The sequence below is a fragment of the Triticum aestivum genome, chromosome 1B (genome assembly GCF_018294505.1).
Source record: "Triticum aestivum cultivar Chinese Spring chromosome 1B, IWGSC CS RefSeq v2.1, whole genome shotgun sequence".
Taxonomy (NCBI): domain Eukaryota; kingdom Viridiplantae; phylum Streptophyta; class Magnoliopsida; order Poales; family Poaceae; genus Triticum; species Triticum aestivum.
In genome coordinates this window covers 482,218,424-482,239,991 of record NC_057795.1, presented here as the reverse complement: position 1 = coordinate 482,239,991, position 21,568 = coordinate 482,218,424, and the positions used below count along the sequence as shown (strand labels likewise).

At 48.1% G+C, this 21,568-nt stretch overlaps 2 protein-coding genes across 2 annotated transcripts; both read right to left on the bottom strand.

Annotated features, from left to right (window-relative positions):
- Positions 1 to 13,414: 13,414 nt before the first annotated feature.
- LOC123133352 (thioredoxin-like fold domain-containing protein MRL7L homolog, chloroplastic) lies at positions 13,415 to 15,263 on the bottom strand. Its single transcript, XM_044552848.1, has 4 exons — positions 14,360 to 15,263; positions 14,057 to 14,138; positions 13,848 to 13,959; positions 13,415 to 13,753 (listed from the first exon to the last, which is right to left on the bottom strand). Exons 1-4 carry the CDS (start codon positions 15,034 to 15,036, stop codon positions 13,632 to 13,634), a joined length of 993 nt encoding a protein of 330 aa, XP_044408783.1. The 5' UTR covers positions 15,037 to 15,263; the 3' UTR covers positions 13,415 to 13,631.
- A 491-nt stretch (positions 15,264 to 15,754) lies between these two features.
- LOC123133342 (protease Do-like 10, mitochondrial) lies at positions 15,755 to 21,162 on the bottom strand. The gene is made up of 9 exons (XM_044552836.1): positions 20,666 to 21,162; positions 19,953 to 20,198; positions 18,420 to 18,615; positions 18,078 to 18,337; positions 17,719 to 17,846; positions 16,860 to 17,063; positions 16,649 to 16,699; positions 16,340 to 16,556; positions 15,755 to 16,242 (listed from the first exon to the last, which is right to left on the bottom strand). The coding sequence occupies exons 1-9, from the start codon at positions 21,090 to 21,092 to the stop codon at positions 16,097 to 16,099; spliced, it is 1,875 nt and encodes a 624-aa protein (XP_044408771.1). The 5' UTR covers positions 21,093 to 21,162; the 3' UTR covers positions 15,755 to 16,096.
- Positions 21,163 to 21,568: the final 406 nt, after the last annotated feature.

Sequence of the window (21,568 nt, the reverse complement as noted above, 5' to 3'; positions counted from 1 at the left end):
CTCAGCTCACTAGACTAATAAGATCTCACAAAGATTTGCAAGGAATTTACTGAAAGATATGCAAGGAATTGGATGCAGAAAATGCAGAGCAAACAGAAAGGAATCTAGATGAAGTTTTTTTTTGAAGGGGAAACACATATGCATGAGACGAATGCAAAAACACAGAAAAGAACATAAGAGAACTTCATCTAGAGATGGTCGGCGACAGAGTCACCTATGTTAGAGTATATTGACCTAGGAGTCAGTGAGATCACTTGATCATAGGTTATACTCATCGTTTAAGCTCAAAATGGGGTTGCCATTTTTTGTTTAAGCATCTTGATGTATTCACATCTTGTCGGGTTGCTTTAACTCATGACTTGGAGTAAAGCTTCTCTAAGATGGAATAACATACCTTGGTTGGTGGTGTTGTCCATGTAGTTGAACTTGTGTGGGTTGCTCAAGGTTGATGTAGCTCATCAAGAATTTGGAGCACCACTTGGAATTTTGAGTCCATCTACCTACATGGGTTAGATAACATGCAAGATACAAATATATCCAAGACATAAGATTTTCATCATAAGAGAAATATCAAGGATTAGTCATAAGCTCATGTCTTGCATGTATCCAATGGAGTTTCTACTCCAAGTTTGAAGCATCAATGATGTTCAATTCTCCTCTTAACCTGCAAAACACTTTCTCATCAAGAGGTTTAGTGAATATATCCGCTAATTGCTTTTCGGTGCGAACATGCTTAAGATCAATGTCACCCTTAGCAACATGATCTCGAATGAAATGATGACGAACTTCAATATGCTTAGTTCAAGAATGTTGCACAGGATTATGACCAATTTTGATAGCACTTTCATTGTCACAAAGCAATGGAACATGTTTCACATATATCCCATAATCTTTAAGAGTTTGGGTCATCCAAAGTAATTGAGCACAACATGATCCAACGGCAATGTATTCCGCTTCGGCGGTAGATAAGGATACTGAGTTTTGTTTCTTGGAGGACCAAGACACAAGAGATCTACCAAGAAATTGACAAGTACCCGAAATGGACTTTCTATCAACCTTGTCTCCGGCATAGTCCGAGTCGGAGTAGCCAACAAGATCGAAAGAGGCCCTCTTAGGATACCAAATGCCAAAATTTGGTGTATGAATTAAGTATCTCACTATCCTTTTCACGGCCTTAAGATGACATTCCTTAGGAGCAGCTTGATATCGTGCACACATGCACACAGTTAGCATAATATCGGGACGTGAAGCACATAGATATAACAATGAACCAATCATAGAGCGATAAACCTTTTGATCAACCGGTTCATCATCTTTGGTTAAGTCAAGATGTCCACTAGTAGGCATGGGTGTAGTCATACCTTTGCATTCTTGCATATTGAACTTCTTGAGTAAGTCCTTGGTGTACTTCGTTTGAGAAACAAAGGTACCTTCCTTAGTTTGCTTGATTTGCAAACTAAGAAAGAATTTGAGTTCACTCATCATAGACATCTCAAACTTCTCCGACATTAGCTTCCCAAACTTTTCACTAAAATGAGGGTTAGTTGAACCAAATATAATATCATCAACATAAATTTGGCACACAAATAGTTCACCATTAACCCTTTTAGTAAAAAGAGTAGAATCAATTTTCCCAATTTCAAAACCTTTTTCAATAAGGAACTTGGTCAAGCATTTATGCCATGCTCTAGGAGCTTGTTTAAGACCATAAAGAGCTTTGTGAAGTTTGTAAACATGATTGGGTTTCTTAGGATTGACAAAGCCGGGAGGTTGTTTAACATAAACTTCCTCCTCTATTTCACCATTTAGAAAAGCACTTTTAATGTCCATTTGGTACAAGGTGATATCATGATGATTGGCATAGGCAAGTAAGATGCGAATGGACTCAAGTCTAGCGACAGGGGCGTAAGTCTCTCCATAGTCCATACCTTCAACTTGTGTGTAGCCTTGGGCGACGAGACGTGCTTTGTTGCGAACTACTTGTCCATCTTCATCTTGCTTGTTGTGAAACACCCATTTGGTACCGATGATGTTGTGGTTGTTGTCGGGATTCTCAACCAATGTCCAAACTTGGTTCCTCTCAAAGTTGTGTAGCTCTTCATGCATAGCATTTATCCAATCCGGATCTTCCAATGCTTCTTCAACCTTCATAGGTTCAACGCTAGATATGAAAGAATAGTTTTCACAAAAGTTAGCTAAACGAGTTTTAGAGCGAGTGATTCTCCCGGTTTGAATGTCATTGTAGATTTGCTCGACGGGATGATCTTTAGCAATTCTTGCTCGAACTCGTGAAAGCTTTTGCTTGGGTCTTGGTTGAACATCTTCTTCATCTTGTTCTTCTTCTTGGCCTTCTTCATTGTTGGCGTTGTCATTCTCTTGTCGTGGTGGAGAAGGAGGTTGTTGACGTTCATCTTGATGCACTTCCTCGTTTTCTTCATCTTGGTGTGTCCCACTTGTGGATGCTTCCGTATCAACTCTTGGTTCACCTTGTCGTGAAGTAGAAGCTTCCACTTGGACGGACGAGGTACTCTCCTTCACCTCCGTTGGACGGACCTTGCCAATAGACAAGTCTTGGATTGCTTCCGAAGGATCTTTGTCTCCTACATCAATTGGCAATTGCTCTACTTGCGAGCCGTTAGATTCATCAAACTTCACATCTACCGTCTCTTCAACCTTTCGGGTGAAATTGTTGTAGACACGGTAAGTGTGAGAGTTTGAGCCATAACCTAGTAGGAAACCTTCATGAGACTTAGGAGCAAATTTAGAACGATGATGCTTATCAAGAATGTAGCACTTTGAGCCGAATACTCGAAAGTATCCAACTTGGGGTTTGTTACCGGTGAGGAGCTCATATGCCGTCTTGCCGAGTAGCTTGTGAAGATACAAGCGATTTGTTGCATGACAAGCTGTCTCAACCGCTTCTGCCCAAAAGTGCTTTCGGCGTCTTGTACTCATCAAGCATCGTTCTCGCCATTTCGATGAGCGTCCGGTTCTTCCTCTCAACAACTCCATTTTGTTGAGGTGTGTACGTAGCCGAGAACTCGTGTGAAATCCCTTCTTCGTCAAGAAAGGTGTCCACATTTGCGTTCTTGAACTCCGTTCCGTTGTCGCTGCGAACCTTCTTGATCTTCACTTCAAATTGATTTTGGGCCTTCCTAGCGAAGTTTTTGAAGATCTTTTGGACCTGCGATTTATCATCGAGAAAGAACACCCACGTAAATCTTGAAAAATCATCAACTATAACTAGACCAAAAGAATTTCCACCGAGACTCTTGTAAGAGTTGGGACCAAAGAGATCCATGTGAAGTAGCTCGAGTGGCCTCTTTGTGGTCATGATGTTCTTCACGGGATGCCTTCCTCCAACCTGTTTACCTGCTTGACAAGCACTGCAAAGTCTATCCTTATCAAATATGACATCATTAACTCCAAGGATATGATTTCCCTTAATAAGCTTGTCAAGGTTTCGCATACCAACATGACCTAATCGTCTATGCCATAACCAGCCTTTTGAGGATTTAGCAATGAAGCAAGTTTTAGGTTGAGCCTTTTTAGTGAAATCAACAATGTATAGATCACCTCTACGCACACCGGTAAAGACCATTTTATGATTGTCTCGACGAAACACTTGGCAATCTACTTCAGTAAATAGGACATTGAAACCGAAATCAGCAAGTCTAGATACTGAAAGTAAGTTGTACCCAAGAGATTCAACGAGCATGACATTTTGTATGGAGCTATCATGTGATATGGCCACCTTACCAAGGCCAACCACCTTACCCTTTGAGTTGTCACCGAAAGTGACATACTTTCGAGGACTATCATTTTCAGCAAGCTCACGAAACATGTCTTTATCTCCGGTCATGTGATCGGTACATCCACTATCAAGAACCCATTCCTTTCCTCCTGACATATATCCCCGAAGATTTGCCATAAGACCAAAATGTCTCATTGCATCATCAAGATCGAAGTCACTATCATCATCCTCATCATAGTATCCATGTTCAACGTCGTCATGTGGTGGATCAAATCCTAGAGAGGGTGATTCGTTAGAGTGAGTTTGACAATGATCTTGCCTATGAATTTTTGTAGCTTCGGAAATAATATCACCAATAATACCAACATTTCCTTTGGCACGCATAAGGTTTGTAAGCTCAAATAGACGATCACCAAACATAGGATCACTAGTATTCATCTTACTCAAAGCAATAGACTTATGGAGAATTTCTTCAAGATTTTTCAATGAATAATCTGGAAATCGTTCCTCAAGAAATTTCCATATAGTGTAGGCACACTTAAAAGTAGGCAAACATCCAATCAAGTTTCTAGGCAATCCTCTAAGGATAAGTTCGGCAGTTCTAAGATTCCTAATCATGTCAATTGACTCATCATGGGTTGGATGCATAGGGTCAACATGAGGTGCACAAGGGCTAGAAATGTACTTGTTCAAATGATATTGATTGAAAATTACAAGCATCTCATTTTTCCACTCATGAAAATACTCTCCATCAAGAATAGGCACTCTATGTCTAAGACTCCCCAAAGTAGACTCATCCATCTTCCTCCAATGGTGATTAAACCAAGGTAATGGAGACCAATGCTCTGATACCACTTGTGGGACCTTGAGAAGAGGTGTCTAGAGGGGGGTGATTAGACACTAAGTACCAAAGTTGTAGTTTTTAACCTTTTTAAAGTTTGAGTGGAGTTTAGGCACAAGTTTAACATTCACAATACATAACAAGCAAGCATGCAAAGAGTATATGAGCAGCGGAAAGTAAAGCATGCAACTTGCAAGAATGTAAAGGGAAGGGTTTTGGAGGATTCAAACGCAATTGGAGACACGGATGTTTTTCGCGTGGTTCCGATAGGTGGTGCTATCATACATCCACGTTGATGGAGACTTCAACCCACGAAGGGTAACGGTTGCGCGAGTCCACGGAGGGCTCCACCCACGAAGGGTCCACGAAGAAGCAACCTTGTCTATCCCACCATGGCCGTCACCCACGAAGGACTTGCCTCACTAGCGGTAGATCTTCACGAAGTAGGCGATCTCCTTGCCCTTACAAACTCCTTGGTTCAACTCCACAATCTTGTCGGAGGCTCCCAAGTGACACCTAGCCAATCTAGGAGACACCACTCTCCAAGAAGTAACAAATGGTGCGTTGATGATGAACTCCTTGCTCTTGTGCTTTAAATGATAGTCTCCCCAACACTCAACTCTCTCTCATAGGATTTGGATCTGGTGGAAAGAGGGTTTGAGTGGAAAGCAACTTGGGAAAGGCTAGAGATCAAGATTCATATGGTAGGAATGGAATATCTTAGCCTCAACACATGAGTAGGTAGTTCTTTCTCAGAAAATGTATGCTGGAAGTGTAGGTTCAGTCTGATGGCTCTCTCCACGAATGAAGAGGAGGTGGAGGGGTATATATAGCCTCCACACAAAATCTAACTGTTACACACAATTTGCCAAACTCGGTGGGACCGAATCATCAAACTCGGTCGGACTGATTCAGCAAATCTAGTGACCGTTAGGATTTTCGATGGGACCGCAATGCAACTCGGTGAGACCAATTCGGTTAGGGTTAGGGCATAACATAATCTCGGTAAGACCGATTACACAAACTCGGTGAGATCGATTTTGGTAATAAGCTTTCCAGAGAGTTGGTCAGGCAAACTCGGTTGGACCAATTACTCAAACTCGGTGCGACCGATTTTGGTAATGAGTCAACCAGAAAGTTTGCATTGTAATCTCGGTAGTACCGATTGCTCAAACTCGGTGAGACCGATTTTGATAATGGATATACACAGAGAGATTACAATCCCATCTCGGTAAGACCGAGATCCGTATCGGTGAGACTGATTTGCCTAGGATTTGTGGCAGTGGCTAAGACATCCAAACTCGGTGGCGCCGGATAGGAAGAATCAGTGGGGCTGAGTTTGACTTTAGGTTTAGGACATATGTGTGGAAGTGAGAAAGTAGTTGAGGGTATTTGGAGCATATCACTAAGCACTTGAAGCAAGAGGCTCATTAAGCAACACCTCATGCCTCCTTGATAGTATTGGCTTTTCCTATAGACTCAATGTGATCTTGGATCACTAAAATGTAAAATGAAGAGTCTTGAGCTTGAAGCTTGAGCCAATCCTTTGTCCTTAGCATCTTGAAGGAGTTCCCACATCCTTTAGTCCATGCCACTCCATTGTTGAACTTATCTGAAACATACTAGATAAAAGTGTTAGTTCAACAAGAGATATGTTGACATTAATTACCAAAACCACCTAGGGAGCACTTGTGCTTTCACATCCACGTACACATGGATATTGCGGCCGAGTTGCGGCAACAGGCATTTCTGCATGCAACATTGGAAGGTGGCGCCAGCGTTCTTCAAGACGAACGACATGGTGATGTAGCAATACGCCCCAAAGGGCATGATGAAGGACGTATTCAGGGCATCGGCCGGGTCCAGCTTGATCTGGTGGTAGCCGGAGTAAGTACCCAGGAAGGACAGGAGCTCGCACCCGGCGGTCGAGTCGATGACTTGGTCGATCCGCGAGAGAGCAAACGGATCCTTGGGACAGGCCTTGTTGAGGCCGGTGTAGTCGATACACATGCGCCAGGTCTTGTTCTTCTTCAGGACGAGGACTGGGTTGGCCAGCCACTCGGGGTGAAACACTTCCATTATGAAGCCGGCCGCCAAAAGCTTGGCGACCTCTTCACCAATGGTTCTTCTCTTCTCTTCGGAAAATCGTGGTAGGGGTTGATGGACAGGCTTGGCGTCCTTGCAGACGTGAAGTTTGTGCTCGGCGTACTTCCTCGAGATACCCGGCATGTCCTTGGGGGTCCATGCAAAGATATCCCGATTCTCACGGAGGAAGTCAACGAGCTCGCCTTTCTATTTGCTGTCGAGGCGGGCGCCTACGACAACGTACTTGCTGCAGCTGGGGTCTTCTGGGTGAGCTTCACTTTCTTGGTCTCCTTGGAGGGCTTGAAGGCGGCCTCGTCGGCCGGTTCCGGGGTCAGGATCGACGCAGCGGAGGCCTCGCCTGCCAGGGCGATGATCCGGTCAAGCTGGCGCCGCTCCTCGGCAATGACCAGTGACTCGGCCAACTTGGCGCCATCTCGGGCGCACTCCAGGGACTTGCGGTAATCGCCGGTGATCATGATCAGGCCCTTGGGACCCGGCATCTTCATCTTCAGGTACGCGTAGTGGGGAACCGCCATGAACTTGGCGAGCGCGGGCCGGCCCAGCAACGCGTGATACACGCTGGACAGGTCCACCACCTCGAACCAGATCGGCTCGCGCCGGAACTGGCTGTTGTCGCCGAACAGGACATCGAGCCGGACCCGGCCAATGGGGGAACAGGAGAGGCCGGGCATGATGCCGTGGAAGATTGTCCGGGTCGGCTCCAGGTCCTCGGCCTTGAGGCCGAGCTTGGTCATCATGTCGCGGTAGAGGATGTTGATGCTGCTGCCGCCGTCGATGAGGACTCGGGAGAACTTGCATGTGCGCCGCGTGATGATGGTGGGGTTGAGGACAAGGGCATAACCACCCGGACTCGGCATGACTGCCGGGTGATCCTCCCGGGTCCAGGTGATCAGGCAATCTGACCAGTGCATGAAATCCGGCTTGGCCGGGACAACGGTGTTCACCTCCCGCCGAAGAAGGGCTCGCTGCGCTTGTCGTCGTCGAGGCTGGTGAAGACGACGTAGGTCGCGTTCTGGTCCAGGTAAGCGTCGTTCCGCATCGCGCCGCCAGCGGGGGCGGTGGTGGAGGCGGAGGTGGTTGTCCTGCGCCTGGAGCTGGAGGAGGTGGGACGTCTCCCCTCATGATTGGCTTGGTGATGGCGCACTACCAAAGCGTGTGTGTGGAGGGTCTTGCACCGTTGTGGTGCTTGCATGGGGTGTCGAGCATCTCTTCCAAACTCATGGCGGGTTGCCACGCCATCTTACCAGTCTGCCGGCGCTTCGCCGGTCGGCTTCGAGGGAGGAACCGGCTTCGCCTTGCCGGCTTCATCCAGCGCCACCTGGATCTTCATGGCGGAGTCGGCGTTGGCGTACTTGTCCGCCATCACCATGAGCGCGGTCATGGTGGCTGGCTCGGAGCGTAAGAGCTTGTGCTTGAGGAGGGTGCCGTCTCGGCACCCGCTGACGAAGTATTGGATCGCCTGGACTTCATGGATGCCCTCGCAGCTGTTTTGGATCTCGGTCCAGTGTGCGAGGTACTCGCGACCCGTCTCCGTCGGCCCCTGCACGCACATGGCAAGCTGGCTAGGGCGACCGGATCGCTTGTAGGTCCCCGTGAGGTTGTGGACAAAGGCCTCCTCGAAGTCGACCCACGCGTTGATGCTGCCCATCGGCAGACTGTTCAATCACGTGTGGGCCAACCCCTGGAGCATGAGCGGTGCATAGCGCATGGCGAGACGATGATTGGCACCGGTGATGCCAATGGCCGTGGTGTAGTCGGTGAGCCAGTCTTCTGGCTTCACGGTCCCGTTGTACTTGGGGGTATCGCAGGGAAGCATGAACCCTTTGGGGAACGGCTCCTCTCGGATGCGTGGGCCGAAGCAGGCCGGCCCGATAGCGCCGCTCTCCTCCACCTCCAAGGAGCGAGCGAGCTGATCGAGGCGGTGGCGAGCGTCGGCGTCATCGATGGCGCGCGGGCCGAGTCGACTGGCGGCCAGGCCCCGAGGGGCCAGGTCGATGGGAGCCGGACGCCGGCCATGCTGGCCGGGTCCGCGCTGAGTCTCCACTGCGGGCTTGTTGCCCAGGACGTCAGCGGCTGTGGCGGCCAGGTTGCATCGAGTCCGGGCTTGGCCGGAGTGCGCCTTGTCGGGCGGCGAGGAAGCTGTGTGCTGAAATTCGCCAGGTCCGCCAAGGCGGGCGGAGCCGGATCCCGCCGGCTTGGCGAGCTGGTGGAGGCGATCCTGCTGGGCGCTGGCAGCGTGGAGGAGCTCGCGCATCTGCCCGATGCGCTCTTTTAGCTCCTCACCCGTGAGCTGGTCGAGGCCGACCGCGGCTGCCTCCGCAGCGTGCATGTTCTTCACTGGGGTCTCGTAGACGGTTCAGACGGTGCCGAGGGTGCGCACATCAGCGACCCGGCTTGGTTCGGCCGCGGCGGGCGCGAATCAGTGGGCGGCGTCGTGCTCCATCTGAGCGGCCTCCAGGCGACGCTTGGTGGTGGCGAGCGTCTCGGACAGGTCCAGCATCTGCTGGCGCCTTTCTTCGAGCTGAGATCGGGCCTCGGCGATGTTGGTAGCGTCGACGTCGGTGCCGATGGGGATGCGGAGGCTCTGCATCACGGCGCACAGTGGATCAGATGACTCGGTCCGTACCGCAGCGGCCCTGGCTTCCGCGGCCTTCCTCGTCTTGGTCGACGAGGAGGAGGCGCCGTCGCCGGTGACATAAACCTCCACATGGACATCCATCGCCCCGGCGGCAATGCCACCACCGAGGGAAAGCGGAGAGTCGGAGTAGCTGAGCACCTCGCTGGGGTACTCGTCGGCCGCGAACGCATCAGAGATGCGCAGCGCGGCGAAGGAGGCGGCCAGCACGCCGACGACGTTGTCCGCCAGCGCGACGGACTCGTCGGTGTAGGAGAAGGGCCCCGTCTGAAGCATGCTCCCAGCCAGCTCCTTGAGCTGCCCCAAGGTGGGCGCCAACTGTTGTGGTGGGCACACGGCAAATGCCAAGGGATGGCTAAAGAGAGGAGGAGGCTTGAGGGCGCTGGTGGGCTCCATAGGCGAGGTTGGCATGAGCAGGCGTGGGACACCGGACATACCCAGGTTTGCGGCTCTCCGGAGAGATAATACCCCTAGTCCTGCCGAGTGTAGTTGGATGATCGATAGTACAATGTTTCTCCTGGAGCTGTATGAGGAGGAAGGAAGCTGGCCAAGGCTTGGGCTGCTCCTTCTCTCCGGTGTTGCGGTTTGGTGGCTAGTCCTATGCTTGCTCGTTTCCTCTCGTATATCTCACACACTTCCCTCTCCCTCTTTGCATGGGTTCCTGGGGGGTTTATAGATCAACCCACCCAGGGTTACAATGATAATATGCCGAGTCGGTGGGTCTGTATTGTCGGTGTCCGGGATCCCGGGCTGGGTCCCGCTTGAGGGCTTGTGATTTGCCGGGTTCCCCTAGGTGCGGGCCCCGCGTGCCTAGGGGGACTGTGCGTCGTCTTGTCGATCGTTAGGGCGTGGCCGAGTCGAGTCGTGTACAGTGCTCTCCGTCAGGTTGCCGCTTGTTGTCGTCAGCGGTGAGGGCGGGAGCACTGTTGCCACGCTAACCCCGGTCAGCGGGTAGGTAAGGGGCATTGTTGCCACGCTCCGGCTGACCATAGGCATGGGTGGAAACACTATTGTCTTCATCATCAGTGATTGAGGTCTCGTCCCACCGTACAGCCTGGATGGGACGGGAGCTTGACCCGTGGCTGGATTGCGGCGCACGCCACGGGTGGGGTCGGCTTGTTGGGGAAGCCTTGGTCGTGCCAGGTTTGGCTGCCTTGCGCCAGTTGCTGAGGCCGGGTCGACGTATCTTGCCAGGTCGGAGAGTTTGGCCGGGCTGCGGGCCTTGTCGGGTCGAGCGACCCGGCCGGGCACGTGCTGGTTTGAGGGGCGATGCGGGCCCCACTATTTTTGAAGAGGATTCGGGTTCCGTTGCCTGCCCGGGGTTCATCCCCCCGACAGAGGTGGAATATGGTGGAGGGGGGCACCGCACACGGCTAAGAGATCAATGATCAATTGTTGTGTCTTGGGGTGCCCCCTGCCCCTGTATATAAAGGAGCAAGGGTGGAGGCTGGCCAGCCTTGGGGCGCACCAAGGAGGGAAAGGAGTCCTCCTCCTAGTAGGAGTAGGACTCCCCCCTTTCCTAGTCCAACTAGGAGGAGGAAGGGGAAAGGAAGGAGAGGGAAAGGAGAAGGAAAGGGGGGGCGCCCCCTCCCTAGTCCAATTCGGACCCCCTACAGGGAGGGGGCGCAACTACCCCTTGTGGGCTGCCTCCCCTCTTCCCTATGGCCCATGTAGGCCCAATAGTCCCCCTCGGGGTTCCGATAACCCCCCGGCACTTCGATAAATACCCGAATCACTCGGAACCTTTCCGATGTCCGAATATAGTCGTCCAATATATCGATCTTTACGTCTTGACCATTTCGAGACTCCTCGTCATGTCCCCGGTTTCATCCGGGACACAGAACTACCTTCGGTACATCAAAACACATAACTCATAATATAAATCGTCACCGAACATTAAGCGTGCGGACCCTACGGGTTCGAGAACTATGTAGACATGACCAAGACACGTCTCCGGTCAATAACCAATAGCGGAACCTGGATGCTCATATTGGCTCCCACATATTCTATGAAGATCTTTATCGTGCAAACCGCATAACAACATACGTTGTTCCCTTTGTCATCGGTATGTTACTTGCCCGAGATTCGATCGTCGATATCTCAATACCTAGTTCAATCTCGTCACCGGCAAGTCTCTTTAGTCGTTATGTAATACATCATCCCGCAACTAACTCATCATTCACATTGCTTGCAAGGCTTATAGTGATGTGCATTACCGAGAGGGCCCAGAAATACCTCTCCAACAATCGAAGTGACAAATCCTAATCTTGAAATACGCCAACTCAACAAGTACCTCGGAGACACCTGTAGAGCACCTTTATAATCACCTAGTTACGTTGTGACGTTTGGTAGCACACAAAGTGTTCCTCCGGTAAACGGGAGTTGCATAATCTCATAGTCATAGGAACATGTATAAGTCATGAAGAAAGCAATAGCAACATACTAAACGATCAAGTGCTAAGCTAACGGAATGGGTCAAGTCAGTCACATCATTCTCTAATGATGTGATCTCATTAATCAAATGACAACTCATGTCTATGGCTAGGAAACTTAACCATCTTTGATTCAACGAGCTAGTCAAGTAGAGGCATACTAGTGACATTATGTTTGCCTATGTATTCACACATGTACTAAGTTTCCGGTTAATACAATTCTAGCATGAATAATAAACATTTATCATGAAATAAGGAAATAAATAATAACTTTATTATTGCTTCTAGGGCATATTTCCTTCAGCTTTAGCAGCAGCAAAATCTCTCTGCCTAATCCTAACAGCATGCCAATTTGCTGCTTGGTAGCATACTTATTCTCACTAGAGCTGGCATAATTAGCTCTGCCTACAGTGCCTCTTCCAGCCATGCCCCTTCCAGTTGTGCTTATGTCTGCCATTGATTCAGTCCTCTGCCTCTCAAGCTCTTCCCTCCTGTCCTCAGCTGCACCAATTGCATCTACATCAGCATCACCAACCAGATGCCTTATTTCAACCAGATGCTCCACATATTCAAGCTCCCAGCGCCAGAAATCACAAGTGACCTGAGAAAAAAATTACATCTTTATTCACCTACAGAGTGACGGTAATGTTCAGAGTGCATGAATCAATGGCAAACTAGTTAACCAACTAATTCTGTCAGTAATTTTGCAACCAAGGTCAGTCTAAACTACTGTATTAATCACAACAATAACTAGTTAACCAACTAATGTGCATAATTTAATCAGTGCTCTGCTTCAATACTACTACTGCTAAGAATTGACACGACATGAATCAGGCTCAAGCTAGGAACTGACACTTACAGTGTGGTTGACGCACTTGTAGAAGATCCATCCATCGTGCTCATCGGTGCTAGACCGGTAGAACCTCACCTGCTCGCAGCAATCAGGGCACCCGATCAATGGTACAGCAACGGAGCGGCCACGCAATGCAATGCGGACGGAGCTGGAAGACGACATGACGGCGGGGACGGAGGCGGCGGAGGAGGGCGTCGGCAATGGTTGCGGCGGCGGAGGGCGTAGACGTCGGCAATGGCTGCAGCAGCGGGGACGGGAGTTGGGCTAGGGTTGGGAGGAGAGGAAGAGGAGAGCGAGCGGCCGACCAGGTCATGCCGTTTTTGCAACCCCTCCCCCCCCCCCCCCCCCCCCCCCGCCGGACCAGGTGGCGGTTAAAGCGAGCTGGCGGCCGCTGACTCGGCCAAGTCAGCAAATACGTACACGAAAACGTACATATAGACCAAAGTGAACCGTGTGAGCAAGTACGTGGACCGTAGTTAGGGTATCTTGAAGTAGTGGTACCAAACTGTCAACCGGCTCAAGTTTAGTGACATACAGTGATTTTTTCTCTTTGAGAAATTTCATAGAGTTACTACTCTTCTCGCGAGGAATTTTCTTCGGGCTCTTGGGCTCGTGCGGCGGTCCATATTTCATTCTGGGCCTGAAGAGAACCCGGCCCGGCCAGCCAAATTGAAATGGTTGCACCCTTTTTTTTTCTGAAATTGGCTTGCATGTTTGGGATGTGCTCTAGAAGAAACTTGCGCCGGAACGGAGCGGAAGAACATTGCTAAATCTTAGTAGAGAGTATAATCAATTTTGCCGGCAGCTCACTTACATGCTGAGCATAAGGATGGACGTGGCCACATGTGTATTCAGCATGAGGAATAGAATCATACACAAACTGTTAGGCATTGCCACAGGCGAGAATTCGGATTCCTTGTAGCAGTAACTCTACTCTTGATGTACTATGTAAACTGCAAAGTTACACTGATGCAAAATACTACTAGTACGAGCACGAACCATCCTTCCTATCACGACATCAGAGGGACCTTCTCTTGCCCCTGGCCGTCTGATTCGCTCAAGCAAGGTGGTCTCGCCGCCTTGTAGTAGAAGAAGGCTATCATCCTCGCCAACACCTCGGCCGACCGGACAGCTATTAGTACAAGTGAATCTTGGATCAGCAAACCTGATGATCGAATGAGAGCTGTCTTGAAGGAGAATTCGTGTAAATAACGGACAAGGCATACCTTTCTCTCGGTGCAGTATCTTCCCTGCATTGGTGAAGAGCAACTCAGGGAAACCGGACACCTTCAGAGCTGCCACGAGGTCTGGCTCCGCGCAGGCGTCGACCGCAACACACTGCGGGTGAACAACAACGGTTGGAAGTTCAGAATGTGACTCTCTGAAGCGCCGAATTTATATTTACAGAAGAAAGTCATGAACAAGTATGTAGTACCCTTGGTGAAGGCATATCGTGTTCCCAAAACGTCTCGATTGCCTTTACGAGCTCAGTTCTTGCCATCTCATTGTCCTGAGGTCTGCACAAGGAACATTTGTGGTGATTTACCAAAGTAATACATCACGTCCTGTAAGTTTCATAAAGCTACTATATGGCCAAAAGGATACTTGAAACATGAAATGTAACCGACCATTTTGCAAGACTTGGGAGAACCACTCAGATGTAGGAGTAGCATATATGAAAAGGATACTTGAAACATGAAATGGCACCAACCATTTTGCAAGAACTACGGAACCATACCTCTTGTACCGGTTATGCACGAGCACAATCAACGGGCCGAAGTCCGTGAACACGGTGTCGTCCCAATCCTTTGTCTTGACATCCCTGACAGGCTTGATGTAGTTGTCATCTTCCCAGACCACCTCCTTCTTGCCGTCATCCATAGCATCATCGTCGTCGGCGTCATCCCTCTTCTCAGGCTTGATGGTGATCTTGTCGAAGAACTGGTCGAGGCCGAAGCCCATGCCGTCCTGGGCGTCCTCGGGCCACTCCGGGTCCTCCTCCTCGACAACCAGCTGGTATTTGGTCAGCAGCTCCCTCATCTTGGCCTTCTTCTCCTCCGGGTCAGTCAGCTCCTGCGTCTCCGGCATCCGGTCCATCATCTCCCGTATCTTCCTCCGCAGCGTCCTTCGCTCCTGGTCCGTCATCCGCACGGGGCCTTCGTCCTCGTCTTCAGAGTCGGAGTCGGCGTCGGCGTTGCGCGGCCCGCCGCCGATCACCAGCCGGCCGGCCTTGGGGTCGCTCGCACGCAGTGCCCAGGGGCGCGCGGCAAGCACGGGTCCCAGGCTCGGCCTGGGTCCCGGGCAAGAGCCGAAGCTGACGACGAGGCGCGCGGGGGGAGCACGCGAACTAGGGTGCTCTGCTCGTGTGAGGCAAAACGTCGAACAGGTCGCGGGCAGGGAGCAGCGAAGCGCCATTCAGAGCCTCCTGCGCGCGCGCGCCTCTTCTCTTCTGGTCTGCTTCTACTCTTCCGGGGGTGTGAGATTCAGAGGTGGTGCCACGAGAACTTGGTACGGGGTGCGCGGCGGTGATGATTCTTACCGCGGTCTGGATGCCTAATCTGCTCCGGCTTGTATGCTTGGGGTTGGGGAGATATTTGCTTGGGTGCACTGGGACTGGGTGAACGGAACTGAAGTGAACCGTGATGGGGCGGCCGGTCCTACTGTTAAAAAAAAACGTCTTACATTATGAAACGGAGGGAGTAGCTGTTTACCAATTACCCCTTACCTGGTTTTGCTGGGTGGGGAAAACTTGACTTGGTTTCAAAGAATTCATTTGTATTTTGAGCATTTCAGATGTTTGAAAAAGAACCCATGTACCCCTTATGTTCCATAATTCTTGTCGTGATTTTAGCTACATATCGAATGTTATCAGGGAAGATCAACTGTAATTATTTTTGTCAATCACAAAAATGGCAAGAAAAAAAATCATTTATATCAGAGATCCTGAAGATGTCCATCCTTGCAAATGGAATTGTCAGTCAGGTGTGACTTAGTGTCCCTTGGATGACCAAATAAAAACACCAAGCTGCAGTGGAAGAGCAGAGATTCGAAATTCGGCCTTCGAAACTGTGAACCCCTATACTCCCCCTAAACAATTTGGTCATACAAGGCGGATATCGTTAGCTGTAACACATTACGAAAATGGAACAAATCCCCCTAAAAGAACAATTGAAGCATTACACGGCAGCCCCCCTAAAAAAACAATTGAAGCATTACACGGCAGCCGGAAACAACACTTGGGTTTCTACTTCTCTGCTATTTTTTTTTCTATAAATTCATCCGCAGCATCCAAAGAATTAACATGTCAGCAGAACTTGTACGGTTTGGAACGAAGTGTCTTGGTTCTTGAAATTTGTATCTCCTATGTTCTGCTTTGGTGATGATACATAATCCGAATTTAACATAAGGGTGCCAAAACCCGTACAGTGGCGAAAGAAAGAATGATAAATCGTTGGGAGGGGAGCAAAGAATGATGTTACAACTCGGGCTGAAGAACTTGGGTTCTTCTTATTTGCTGAAGACCTCTACCTTCTGTCAAAACTGAATCAGCAAAACTGGAGCCTGCTGCAACCCATGGGCTCATCGCTGACTCCAGCAGTCCTTGGCCTACCTCATCTGTCTCTGGAAAGACAACCGAGCTAACATCGGTGCTTCCGCAGAAACTGTGTAGCTACGTCTATGAAAATGTGTCAGTTTGTGCATGATGCCTCAGTCTCACCTTTGCTCGCTTGTTCATCGACAAGGTCGTTTGACATGGCTGATGGAATCCTGTGCCGCTTGAGGATCCGAGACGTGGCAAGCCTCGCGTTCTGAAATTTCAGGACGATCACCCGCTCATCGTCCAAATCAATTCTCAAGTTTTCTTCAGTGCAGTTCTCCACGATACTGCACAAATGCTTCAAATTCTCAACCTCAACACCATTCACCTTCTTTACCTGATCATATCATGAAGCCTGGTCAGCTGAGAAAACTACAAGGTCACTAAGGATGTGATGTGTAATAATAGGATTTTCTTATCGAAGAAGACCTGGAGTTCAGCCAGCCTTTCATAACCAACATTAATATCATCCATTAGGACCTGCAACGCAGATTGATCAGTAAAACACCTCAAAAAAAAAGATTGATCAGTAAAAAAATAATTATGCAAAAAATACACGGTAAGTGAATGTAAGAGGTTTCCTAACAAGATCATGAACTGAAAACTAAGGCATGAGGAGATTGAATTAGTGCAGTAGTACCTGAGATAATATTACTAACTGTTGGCCAGCCTTCTTCGGAAGTTCTCTCAGTGCCCGTTCACACAATCGACGTGGCGAAGTGTTGTACCAGTCCTCCCCAAATTCATGGAGATAAGGCTGGGTCAGCGGGATAAAAACAAAACCAGCAAAGATGTAGTAGCTGGGCAGTTTATCAAATTGATGTACAGGAACCAAAGGTTGCAACTGCACAAGAAGAATCACATGTATAAGATCACTTCACTGTACATGTGAAAACTGAAAAGGAGAAGCACGAGGGCAAAAAAGGTGACAGGAACCAACGGAAATGATAGATGTAAAGCCTAAGCCAGGGGGTTAGTGTGTACAAAACCAACGGACCCACTTTTGCGGATTACTGTTTAACCTGCATAAGAGATGAGCGGGGCTGTCCATAAATCTGACCATATCCAGTCCTATCCAACTAGCTGTAGAAAAGGTAGACAGGCTGAACCCACTGGGCTAACGTAGTGAATCCGATGTGTTACAGACTTCATAGTTGTGGGATGAGTTCTAAAATAGGTGATAAGTATTGAGATGGATGTTACTTTCGTGGGTATGTATTAGGGTTCGGTTCAGTTCAGCCAAGGTGGCCATGTTTGACTCTGAGGAAACTAAGTACTACTCCCTCCGTTCAAAAATAGATGACCCAACTTTGTACTAACTTTGTACTAAAATTAGTACAAAGTTGAGTCATCTATTTTGGAACGGAGGGAGTACTAACAAACACTACACAGGGAGAACAACATCCCATCATTCTTATATTTAGTACCAACCTCTCAAATAAAATGCAACCTGGTTAATAAGAAGCTCGAATAAAATGTACAAGATTGCAAAGCCTTACAGGTCTAAGTGTCACATTCAATTCATGCTCTTTGCCATCTCTTAGTACTTTGATAACGGCTGTTTCTTCAGGCTTCTTCATGGACACAAGATGATCAAAGGTGATTCTCTCTCTATTTCGAAATGGAACTGCAAGTATTAAAAGAGATCATGATCATCAGTTGTTGACGCTGAAATGCCCGGATGCTTCATATTTCGGAGTAGCGCATGAATAGATTCATCGATCAGCAATGCAAAAACGTGCAGCAGAGTATGCCAAATGATGGTCTTAAAATAACATGATAAACAGAAAACATATAAGAAATCAAAATTTGCGACACAGAATGGCTGCCAATGCATATTGGGAAGTTTTAAGCTCACCTGTCCCATCATTCGCAATAGGCACGCCATCAAACTCGAGAAGGATATCGTCTTTCCTCAAAATTTCGTAAGCATCAGACAGAGGATTTATTCTACTGACTAACACTCCAGTCATTTCAGGCCGCATACCAAAGCACTCTCTTATTTGGATGTTCTCAGTGGCCTGGCAAGATATCCCAAGAGAACAAAACCCAGAATATTTGCCACTCTCTTCCACACCAGAAATAAAACGCTTAATTACAGGTACAGGTATAATATACCTGCAAAGAAAAGGGTTACGCACAAAATTCCAGGTAAAACAAAGGTTCAATTGGCGCAAGACCTAAATAATGGAGTATTCACCCAATGTTTTCTGCTCCTGACAGATTTTGGAAAGCAACTCCAGCCACTTTATCACCCATGATTGCAGGCCCTCCACTATTGCCTGGATTAATAGCTGCATCTATTTGTATAGCCATGAGCTGAGTCGCACCATGGGCATACTGTGTTGGTTCCACTCTAGAAACAACCCCCTTGGTGACAGAGATATTGTCTCCACCTGCGCCATAGAGGTACAGAATAATTTAGTTGTCTACATTCTTACATGGCTTTAGGTGTCTAAATAGACGATCAGCAATACAGCATCAAAGCCGAGCCGAGCTGAATAAAAAATAGTAGTAGTAGGTGACCTTTCTGAAACAGCAGAAACTTATCAAATCAGAGATTTCCCAACAACATTGCAACCTGGGATCACCTAGTAGAATCTAAGACCCTACCTGATTCTTAAACAAAGGTATATTTTCTAAAATCTATCAGGTATTTCAACAGCTATACATATTTTAGTTGTACATTAAGAGCCTTCATTTTAAATAGAGTATAAATCAAACATCTATTTTTTTAATGACAAAGGGTAACATTACATTTAAAAAAGACATATGCAAGTAATTACTTATGATTAATTATTAGGACCAATTGAATTTGTAGGATCATGCACAAATCACAGTTATCATCCTACTTTGTTTTAGATTTTAACATCATAACAGTATTAAGATCTCGCCTAGTACACAGTCAGCACGCTAAATAATGGTTAGTCATAAGACTTGGGGTCTGTTTGGTTCATACGCTAAGCTTGTCAACATTTGCCACGTTTTTTTGCCATACATGACTAAGGTCAGGCAATCAAATTTTGCGCCACACTTGAGGTAATCTTGCCACACTTTGCTGAGTCAGTGACGGGAAGGGCCTAGGGTAACTCAGCCTAACTTATGGTGTGGGAAAAGTGTGGTGACCTTAGTATACCAATCGATGCCCTTAAGATTGCAAACCTTGCTAATGGTGTACCGTTCATGCTAAACTGTCAATCCATATGGAAACCATCACATATACAATGACAAAATACATGCATAGGTTGGCATGGCATTGTTCAACAGAAGGACACACGGTGATACTATAATTCTATAATAACATTGTAGTGTCATGTAGTTTGTTGATTTGTATGATGTAATAAGAAATTAGGAAGCATATTTGCGACACCAAAGTTGCAGGAGTGATTGATTAGTGATTGATTATCAAGCTAATAGTGTAACAATATTATGATAATTGCAGAAGTGTAGAAATCCCAAATTTATGTATGTTTTACTTATTCACAATCTTGTATAAACTATGCTTTATGGAGTTGTACCATACTCTGTGTGTATAATTAATATTATTTTTCATTCACTCATTCAAAGTAAAACACTGCTAGCCAGTGCCAGTTATGCCATCACAAACAGGATGGTCATGGTATGACGTATGCAAAACCTTAGTTGGATACTTGTAGATGAGGTAATATGGCTAACAAGCTTGACAACTAACAATCAAGTACGGTAACAATCAATATCAGTGTCAAACTCGTACCCTGAGGGTAGCCAACCACGGCGACAGCTTCCTGCAAAAATGGAATGTCTCCAAGATCCAAGCTGTTCATCCCCTCCCAAAACTCCTCACTCTCAACTGTAAGAAGAGCCAAATCACACTCATGGCCAATAGCCTGAACTTCCGCCTTGTACTTTGCAGGTGATCCATGCTTCCTCACAAGAACAAAAGTATGATCAGCTACCACATGAGCATTTGTGACGATCCTTTTTCCAGAAATTACAAAGCCTACAACAGGGAGGCGAAATTAGCAGATGACCCAAAGAATGAACTCCATTTCAACATCACAGGGGACCAAAAATAACCAACCTTTCACATTATGTTAATATCTAAAGTCGTTATTTTTCTATGTTTTAGATTTTTGTCTCACATCATGGATATTTGAATAGTTCACAACCCAATCCAGTAATATAGTGGGAAATCAAAGCTAAAATTTCCCATTATCCCGTTCTACCGCATTTACTTAGTTCATACTACCAGAAATACACAGTAAGAAATAACACTACAAATTTGCATATGAGATACTCTCTTTCTCCGATTGAATCAGCAAATTAAGCTGATCCCACAGGAACTTAACACTCTACCTATTGTTAAATCAAAAATTATATTCTCTGCTAGCCACCTATCACAGTAGCGGGGATCCAAACACACTCGCGGCCTCCAGGGGGCTAAACTGCTAAAGATAGGCAGCTTACCGGAGCCCATGCTCTCGCGCTGGGCCTTGTTCTGCCACGGCAGGAAGTAGTTAGGGCCACTTGACACCGTGAACACCTTCACCACCGAGTCCAGCGCGAGCTCCACCGCCGCGAACGCGTCGGTGTCATGCCGCGCCGCCACAGACTCCGCCTCCTCCTCCCCCTCGGAATTCTCCGCCAACGGTATCGCCGGGGTTCCCAGAGCGCCGCATTCACCTAGGCGGAGAGAGGGTGTGGATGCGCAAGAGATGGTGGAGAAGCGGGGAGCAGCGAGGTGGGGAAGGAGGGCGCGGGTCACGGTTCGAAGGGGCGGCAGACGAGATGGATGTGGAGGCGGCGAGGGTGATGGGTGGAGAGGGAGGCGGCGGAGCGAGCGGGCGGAGTAGGAAGAGGAGAGGCGGCGGAGCAAGCGGGCGGAGGCGTGCATGGCGGCCACCCCGGGTGTTGCCGGTGAGGAGGGTTCGGAGATTTTAGGTCCGGGGGGGTTTGGGTTAGGTTTGTGTCTGGGTTTGGGTGAGTCTGGGCTCGGATTCGGGTTCGGGTTGGGCTCGAGTATGCTCCAATTTTGCATTTTCCAAAGGTTCTATTTTTTGCGAGGATGTATTCTTCGTTTTGAAAGCTAAGACCATCTATAACCGGGCACTTCAAACCCTCCTACTTTGTTTTTTGAAACGCGTTAAGCGGATTCCTTTAATAAAAGAGGTGTTGTGGTATATTTGTCTTGTGAAAACAAGGCTTCGATAGGTAGGGTCTCAAAGAGGCCTCCCTCGTTCTTGCTCGTAAAACGAGCATCTCCTTCGGTTAGACGTCCGACCAAACGGCTCGGTCACTGACCAGTCAACAAAATGCAATTTAGACGGGTGTCAAATGTCTGGGTTGACCGGCACCCTACAAATCCGGTCC